Source organism: Condylura cristata, unplaced genomic scaffold (assembly GCF_000260355.1).
Source record: "Condylura cristata isolate star-nosed mole 26May11 unplaced genomic scaffold, ConCri1.0 scaffold00011, whole genome shotgun sequence".
Taxonomy (NCBI): Eukaryota; Metazoa; Chordata; class Mammalia; order Eulipotyphla; family Talpidae; genus Condylura; species Condylura cristata.
The window spans coordinates 11,452,478-11,461,265 of record NW_004567112.1 but is presented as its reverse complement, the minus strand read 5'-3'; the positions used below and the strand labels follow the sequence as shown (position 1 = coordinate 11,461,265).

Below are 8,788 nucleotides of genomic sequence, written 5' to 3'. Positions count from 1 at the left end.
CGTGCGAGATCACAGGTAAAACAGTGAATATACTCAGTGAAATACGCCAGGAAGAAAAAGGAAAATACCAGACGGTTTTACTCATAGCGGGAGCATACCAGGATCAGAAAAGAAAAGAAAAAAAAAAGCAATTGTAATAAAGTAAAAACGAGAAAGTATAAAACAGATATTTTCTAGGGATGGAGAGGGGACTAGAGTCAAAACGCGGGTGGGAAAAACGTATGGGATGGTGATGGCACATGGGTGAATTGGTGGTGGGAAATCCACGGGGATTACAACCGAGATGAAAAAATGTACAAAATGAAGACGATGTAAAAATAAATAAATTGCAAAAAATCTGTAAATATGCTCTCTTCATGAAGTTTCTACCAGATGGTGAATTTTATTCAGCCAAAAAATGATTGAGAAAATAAGCATTCTGCTTAATTCTATTTATGAGCATTTTGCATATTAATTGTAGAGCTAAGATTAAAACAAGAATGGAATGAAAGTAGAATAATATGTGCTCTAGAAATGGGGAGGCCGCGAGAAACTACTTCGCACTCACTAGGAAGGCCATCATCAAAGTCTGATCAATAAATCACATTAGTAAGAATGTGGAAAAGTCAGACCACTAAAAGCTATTGTTGAGGACATAAAATGATATATTCAACTTCAGAATGTTAAACACTAGTACTATAAGACCCAACAATCCATTCCTATATATATGGACCCAAGAACAATGAAAATATTTATTTACATAAATCTTTATACTTCAATATTCACAAACCATTAGTAATAGCAGCTACAACATAGAAATATTCAAGTAAACTACAACGGATGAATGGAGAAACAATGCACTATATCCACTCTAGTGCCAGGGCCAGGCGAATATAAAAGAGAAAAGAGAGAAAATTGCCAGAGATTTTCTCCACATTTTCCAGTTCACAGTTTCGGGCCGAAAAGATGGAGTAGAAACTCTGTCTCAGTTATTCACACCTATTGCTCAATTCCACTATGAAGGCCTCCCTTGGGTCAAAGTTGGGAGATAAAATATGAGATAAAAACAGAGGAAATCACTCCCCTATGGGCTTCTTTTTCTCAGTTCTTCTCCCTCTCCAGTCAGTCTGGCACTCTTTACTTTTTAAGTAGCTGTTTTAATGCTTTCTGTATCTTGTCCAATGTTTTATTTGTAATGAGTGTGTATGTGTAGAGAGGAAAGAGGTCCTTATAGACTTATTCTTTTTAGATGATGCTGGGTATATCATTTTTAATTTCTCTTTTATTTTTATGTGCTTGCACAAAAGGATGCTTTAATGCATGAACTTACTGTGCTCTCATCACATTTTTTGACACTTATAAAAACCCTCAGGTACTTTAGTTACTTTAAGCCTTTTGAATATATGTGAGTCAATGGAAAAAATTCCTCTCTGAGACTTTCTGGTCATTGAAATTGGGAATTATGTTCTGTTGATGATTAGTAGTATCATTATCTTACACTGACTCTGGTTTCTTGAAGATGATCAATAATAATTTTGTCAAATCAAAGCTATAGCATTCATCCTGCTTGCCCAGAATTAAGCCAACGTGACTAGGCTGAACCAAGAAAGGAGTAGTTCTGTGGGGTCTGGAATCCCATGCAACCCAAGGACAAAAGCAAAGTCCATCGTGCTCTGGAAATTGGAGGGCAGGGAAAAAGCAAGTCTACCTCTTTCTCAAGCACATTGTGGAGGCCACATAGGTCCTGTACCTATTATTCTCTGTGTATTTGCTTCATCTTCTTTCTTGTCCCCACTGGTAAAGGGAGAGAAAGATGGAAAGAATAGGATTGTTAGTGAGAATGTTGAGCCATTGCCCAAAAGCCTACCCCTTGATGGAATTTCATCTATCAGAATCCATCCATTTTCTGTGCTGCTTGGGCTGGTTTAAGGCAGGCTTTCTATTACAGAGGAAAGTGCCTGAAACAGCTTTGCCTTTATTGATCCTATTCATCTAAATTTCCATCGGCTTGAAGATTGTGTGACTCTTCACTTTCTCTAGACTCTACCTACATCTCGAGTCTGATCAGCAGTGACCCAAAATCAACCGATGGTCACGAATACTGCTTTGAAAGTTTCCAATGAAGGCAGTTCCCAGTTTTCATCTCTTAAACATGTTCATACTTAATGACCCTTTTGGGAGCTCTTCCTTTTTTTTTTTTTTTTTTTTTTTGGCTTTAGCAACTTCACTGCCATTTGTGCCTTTTCTTTAGAAGCTAATACTATAAGTTATTGCATGTGTGTCTTCCTTATTACATATGATGAGCAGCTCAAAACTAACTATGGACTTCTACCCTGCCCCTTGTCTTTCACCCAAAAATGGAGTAAACATGGGTATTCCCACAATCATGTTAATTTTAGTTCTTATCTCTCAAGTTAATTTATTAATAACTATCAGCCTTTAGTACAGCAGATCAAAGGACCTATTTGTATCTGTCCAAGGAAGACTGAGATTAATAAAAGAGAAAGGATGCCAAACAAAAGGACAAATGTATTTAATGTATGTCAAGCACCTGTAAAACACTAAACACTTTTATATATCTTCCCTGGATTCATTCATTAAATCTGTATTTAAGAGTATGCAGGAGGCATGTAGAGCTATTTCCTCCATTTCCATGTGAGAAAACTGAGGTCCAGAAGTTGAGAAGTTAATATAGTTATTAAGTGACAGCAGCAGGCCAGAATCCAGGCTTATCTGGCTCCAAAGTCTGAATTCCTGAAGACTTCACTCTAATACCTCCCAGGACCTGCAGATGGGGTCCCTTCTGGGGGAGGGACTTGCGCTTTGATCATTAACTAGGGAGCATGGGAAAAAGAAATAATTTCCAGGGTGCAGTGATAGCCAGACACCATCTCTTCAACGGTGCGTGTGTGCTCTCTCGTAAGATGTTTCAGGTACCATGCCTCCCTGATTTCTTTGAGTAAACAGGGTGAGTCACCCTACCTAATGAGATCAGTGAATGTTAGCTTAAGCCTTATTACTGGTGGTGACAGATACGGCCTTTACAGCCAAGGCCAGAGGTTCTTGCTCACCTGTTACACCTGAGAACAAATAGCTCTCACTCACCATAACTGATGCAGGCTTTTCATTGCCTTAGGTTTCTAGACAAAACAGGGATGACAATTCACCTGGGCACACTGGTGCAACCTGACCTGGAAGAGGGAGGGAGCTAAGGCAGGTCTGCCTGTGTACATGGACACTTACATTTTAGTGGAAACGCAAACATATCACAGGGTCAGGCAGCAGCAGAAAGCCAGGTGGGACCCCGACTTTTCTTGGCACACTGAAAATACAGCTGGTTCTCACATAGCCTGCTGGCTTTGTGCTTTCAGCCAGGGGCACTTGGAGTGGCAGAAAAGACCTGGCTTACTTTTCCAGGTAGGGGTTAACATTTTTGAGAATGAGGTGAAAGCATGCAGGATCCTATTCTTATTTTGGAGACTGGAGTGAGTCTGAGCTGGCAGCCAGAGGCGGGAAACCAGGAGGTGGCAAAGAGCTGCTTCTCATCCCTCTTGGAGCTGATGTTCCCATTTGCCTGCACCCCTGTATTGAGGATGCGACTCCCAAGGAGTCCCTCACAGATGCAAGAAAGTGGAGGACTGAAATAAAAGCTCCGAGAAGCATAGGCTTTTCTAGTCACTGATCTTTCCTGCCCGGTGTGATGTTGAGATACAGGGACTGGACAGATGTTGTTGTTCACTGGGGCATCTCATTCCAGCTGTGCACAGGCGTGGGAGGCATGAGGACCATTCTGTTCCCCACTGCACATCACGTTCGACCAGTGAGAATGTGTGTTTAAGTGGTTCTGTGCGAGCTGGTGTGTGGCCTGTGTGCCAGTGGCCCAAGCTTCTTTTTGCCAGGGCTACAGCACAGCTTAGTCCAGCCTCTTGGGCTACGTAGGTTTTTTCTTAGACAGTGAAGTGTTCAAAAATAATATAAAATAAAGGAAACTGTTAATATTACCTCTACCACATCTTCCAACTCAGTGAGACTCTGAAGTACCTGCAGCGAGAGTCCCACTAAGTTGGCATTTCACCCCAAAGTCAGGAAGAGTTAAGGGATATAAGTATAGAGTTGTGTCATTACACATACACACAGACACACACACACAATTCTTGAAACAATCATGCAATGCAAGATACTAACAACTAGTATTTGTGTTAATGCTGGACCCCACGTGCGCCCAGAAGTGTCTCTTCCTCCAGCCATCGCTGTGACCCCCACCCTCACAGTGGCTCACAATGGCTTGTCCTGACTCAGCTCCCTAGTGGGAGCTGAGTATTCCTGGGAGATGCTGAGGGGCACACTGGGGTATTCCTGGCTGGAGGGGGCCTGGCTGCCCCAGGCCCCCAGGGCATTGAGTCCTAATGGGAGGGCCCATTCTTTGTCTCTCCAGTAAAAGCCCCCACATCATTGGATGCCTCTTACCTCTTCTTTCCGCCTCCATCCCCAAAGCACTTGTTCATCACAGCTGCTGCTCCGAGATTTAGGCCAGGAAGGTTGCAGCTGTGTGCCCCTCAGCACCTCCCAAGAAGCTCTGCTACAGTGGACATCCTGCATCCCCCCCGGAGACTTTATGAACCCCGATTTTGCTGGTGGAGCCCTGATAAGTGTGCTTTATCTTCCCAGGCACCGGGATCTAGAGGCCTGGTCTTCGTCGCAGTCTCGGCTCGGCACTGTCTCACTCGGCTGGCACAGCACTCAGTCATGAAGCATTTTGAAGCTCAGAGACTCTGACCAAGCTGAGCTTGAGCCCTCGGCGAAAGGCAGGTGGGACAGAGAGGAACTCTGGAATTGTCTGTAAGGGGCCCTCAGACAGCCCTGCACAGGGGCACGAGAGCTCACGGGAGTCAGCACAGTCTGCCTTGGACTCAGGCTCTACGAAAGGCCTGTTTCCATATTAGGAGAAAGACTCCAAGCCCAGGAAGAAAGAAGCTGCCTGGCTTCTTGGGACCCATTTAGGAAGTGTGACAGGAGGTCATCTAAGAGCAGAGGTTCCAGTAAAACAGGTTCTGCTGCCTCTGGTTTCTGTCCCCTTCTGGCAGGAGACAGGACAGCAGCATGTCAGCAGCTGGAGTGGAGGGCTCTGGCCTCCCACCTTGGTCCACGTGTTCTGGGCTCAGGCTACGGGGGCTTCAACTTTCGTGTCTTTAGAATTCATACTTGAGGTTTGGGGTTCCTGTGCAAAGATAAGTGTAATCAGATTTCCCGCCAAGCCCAGGTCCCTGTCTCTGCTTCCTGACAAGAGACTCTGTTGAGATTTGAGTGGAAGAGAGAAACTGCTGGACTCCACAGAAGAAGGGAATTCTGCCTTTTCAGCTTCCTTTAGATTCTTTAAAAAAGGGGGTTGACAAGGGTACTGGGATCTGAGACTGGAAGGTCATCCCCTAGGGCAAAAGTTGGGGGATAAAGGTACTGATGCTAAAGAAAAGACCTCCTGAAGGTGAAAGTGAGTGTCTGCAGGGACAGCAGCAGCATCAATTACTGGAGCACTGGCCCATCCTGTCAGGATGGACACACCACTGGGGCTGAAGGTGATGCGTCACTTCCCTAAGTTAGGTCTGAGTCTCAGCAGCCCTGCGCCTGAGGCTGTAACCTGCCATGCAGAGAGGTCGTGATCTAGTCAAGCCTTGGGTCTCCAGCTTAGGTCACTACCAAGGGAAGTTGGTTTAGTGTGTCCTTAGGGCTTTCTTTAGGGCTGATCTCTCTCCTGCTGACAGTTCCCATCCTTAAACTGTCTGGTGATTATTTGAAAAAATGCAGAGGGCATGAGGAGCTGATACTTTGGCAACCAGATCTGTTGCAGGCCACCTAGCATGCAGAGGAAAATCAGCCAGGCACACTCACGCATGCTGTTCCTACCAGAAAGAACAGCCTCTTCCAGTGATGGTGTGGGCATCTGAGATGGGAGTAGGGTGGGGGGAGTGAGCGCGGATGAGTCTCCATTTCCTGCTTTGACTGAGACACAGTGGTTTACAGCAGCCAGAGGTGGACAACCAGAGATGCAGAGTTGGGTTTCCAGAAGGTGGGCTGTGCGGGTCCAGGTGGATGACAGCCCTGGGCTCCCAGGCCCACTGAACCCTTACTGAATTAACTATCAGAAGGAACCCCCCACTCCTGCCAGGGGTTGTCACACAAGACTGTGGAAAGATCTATGCAACACGACAAAATGCAATTTAAAATCTGGTTCTTCTTCTCGAACTTACACCCAAACTTGTCCCGAGATGGAAGTCTATAGGCATGAGCTGCAGAGCCCGGGAAGCAGCAGCCACAGCCTGCGGATCGCTTTCCGGCCATGACCACGAGTGGCCAGCAGGTGTCAGTGCGCCCTCGCTCTGTCGCGGCGCCTGGCCGCCACCAGGACCCCTCCCCATCGCGGGCCACCTTAGGGGAGCGGTCCAGACCTCCGGCTGGAGTCCGGCAGTCTGCTCTACGGCTGAGATCACAAGTGGCCAGCAGTCCTCGAAGCGGAGGTCTGAAGTCTGGTTTGCTCCTGGCCGGGTGCGTCCCATTCCTCCCAGGGTCCAGTCCGCACCTTCGCCAACTCCCTCGCCGGGACCCCACTTACCCCGCCACACGGAGCGCCTGCGGACCACGGTGGTCCGGCGCGGGGCAGGGCTCCCTGGATGCGACCAGTACTCGTGGCTGCGGCTTCCGATTCGGGCCCGAGGTCCCCACACCGTTTCCTCCCCCGGACCTAGCTCTTCGCGGGCGCTCCGGGGGGCCCGCTGCTATCCGCCGGGACAGCCCGGAACTTCTCGGCCGATTCCCAGCGGGGGCCGCTCCCCACACTCAGGACTGGCTCTTTAAACCTCTCGGTCAAGGTGCTCCCCTCTCCGGAGGTCCGGGCCATCCGGAGGGAAGCGCTCCCGGGGGTCCGCTGCGGGGCACTCGCGCTGGCTCGGGACCCGCAGAGGGGAGGCGCAAGGGCGGGGGAGGGTCGGCTTCCCACGTGGGGGCTGACGCCGGCTGCTCGGCAACGCAGGCTAGATCTTGGGGCTATAAAACCAGTCCACGGTGAGCGCCGCGGAGCAGCGGCGGCTCCCGCTTCAGTGCAGACGCCCAGCAGCCGGCGCGCCGCCGACCAGCCACCCCCAGCACCTTCTCCCGAGCGGTGCGCTCCTGCCCCACTCACGCTGCCCTCGGACCCGGGCCCGTCTGGCCGCCCTCAGCACCCTCCCCGCGTCGGGCCAACGCCCAGGAGAGACACCCTCAGCCCAGGCCACAGAAGCTGGTCGGTCGGTGGCCCACCCTCCTCGGCCCGCAAGGACTGGGGCGCCTTCATGCGGCCCCCACATCCCTCACCTTGCACCCCCGAGCCCCGCGCGCTGTGCCCCAGCCCCAGCAAGGCGCACAACTTTGGAAGTCCCGCGGCGCTCCGAGAGGCTGCAGAGTCTGCACCCTGGCCCCAAACCGGGCCCCGCTGGCACCGCCGCGTCCGGGCGGAGGGAGACAGTCGGCAGTCGCTGCTGCGATGTGAAGACAGACACACGTAGGACCCCAAGCCCGCACCAGCAACCCTCGGCCGCCTCCGGGGTGGGGGCGGGCCCCGCACACGGTAAGACCTCTCGCTTTCGTGCAGGCGCGAGCCAAGATTTATTTAGATCAATAGTAAAAGCATTTTTTGATCGTCCTTCCAAGTCGCCAGATTACCGACGATTTTTGTTCTCTTTCCTTGAAGACTACATCTCTTTACCCATCGGCTCCACCTACTCTCTCCCGCCGCTTAGAAATAAAACTTGCTGTGTCTGGCAGCGACAAGGCGTCCACCCCGAGCGCCCGAGGCGCGGGCCGGACGCAGTTCGTGGGAGCCGGGCCCATGGGCCGCTAGCCGCCCCGCAGCTCGGGCCCGGCTTCCCTGGGGCCCCCTCCTCATGTGAGGCGCGGCGGGGCGAGCCGGGCGCGGGAGGAAGAGGAGGACCCAAGGGCGCCGGCCCGGAAGGCAGCTGGCAGCAGGCCCAGCAGCTAGCACCCGCGTTCATGTTCCGCCAGGAGCAGCCGCTGGCCGAGGGCAGCTTCGCGCCCATGGGCTCCCTGCAGCCAGACGCGGGCAACGCGAGCTGGAACGCGACCGAGGCGCCCGGGGGCGGCGCTCAGGCCACCCCCTACTCCCTGCAGGTGACGCTGACGCTGGTGTGTCTAGCCGTCCTGCTCATGCTGCTCACCGTGTTTGGCAACGTGCTTGTCATTATTGCGGTGTTCACCAGCCGCGCGCTTAAGGCGCCCCAGAACCTGTTCCTGGTGTCTCTGGCCTCAGCCGACATACTGGTGGCGACGCTTGTCATCCCGTTCTCGCTGGTCAACGAGGTCATGGGCTACTGGTACTTTGGCAAAGCCTGGTGTGAGATCTACCTGGCGCTCGACGTGTTCTTCTGCACCTCGTCCATCGTGCACCTGTGTGCCATCAGCCTGGATCGCTACTGGTCCATCACACAGGCCATCGAGTACAACCTGAAGCGCACGCCCCGCCGAATCAAGGCCATCATCGTCACCGTGTGGGTCATCTCGGCTGTCATCTCCTTGCCGCCGCTCATCACCATCGAGAAGGGCGGTGGCGGCGGCCAGCAGCCGGCTGAGCGTCGCTGTGAGATCAACGACCAGAAGTGGTACGTCATCTCGTCGTGCATCGGCTCCTTCTTCGCGCCCTGCCTCATCATGATCCTGGTCTACGTGCGCATCTACCAGATCGCCAAGCGCCGAACCCGCGTGCCTCACAGCCGCAGGGGCCCCGACGCCGCCGGGCCGCCGGGGGGAGCCGAGCGGAGGCCCA

The 8,788-nt window shown here is 51.6% G+C and overlaps 1 protein-coding gene across 1 annotated transcript in view; it reads left to right on the top strand.

The window, feature by feature from the left end:
• The first annotated feature begins 7,059 nt into the window (after positions 1–7,059).
• The window catches only part of ADRA2A (adrenoceptor alpha 2A), a 3,800-nt gene continuing 2,071 nt past the window's right edge, over positions 7,060–8,788 (top strand). The window contains exon 1 of the mRNA XM_004680997.2: positions 7,060–8,783. Coding sequence (XP_004681054.1) covers positions 7,999–8,783 — 785 coding nt within the window. The 5' untranslated portion in view covers positions 7,060–7,998. The remainder of the gene's footprint in view (positions 8,784–8,788) is intronic.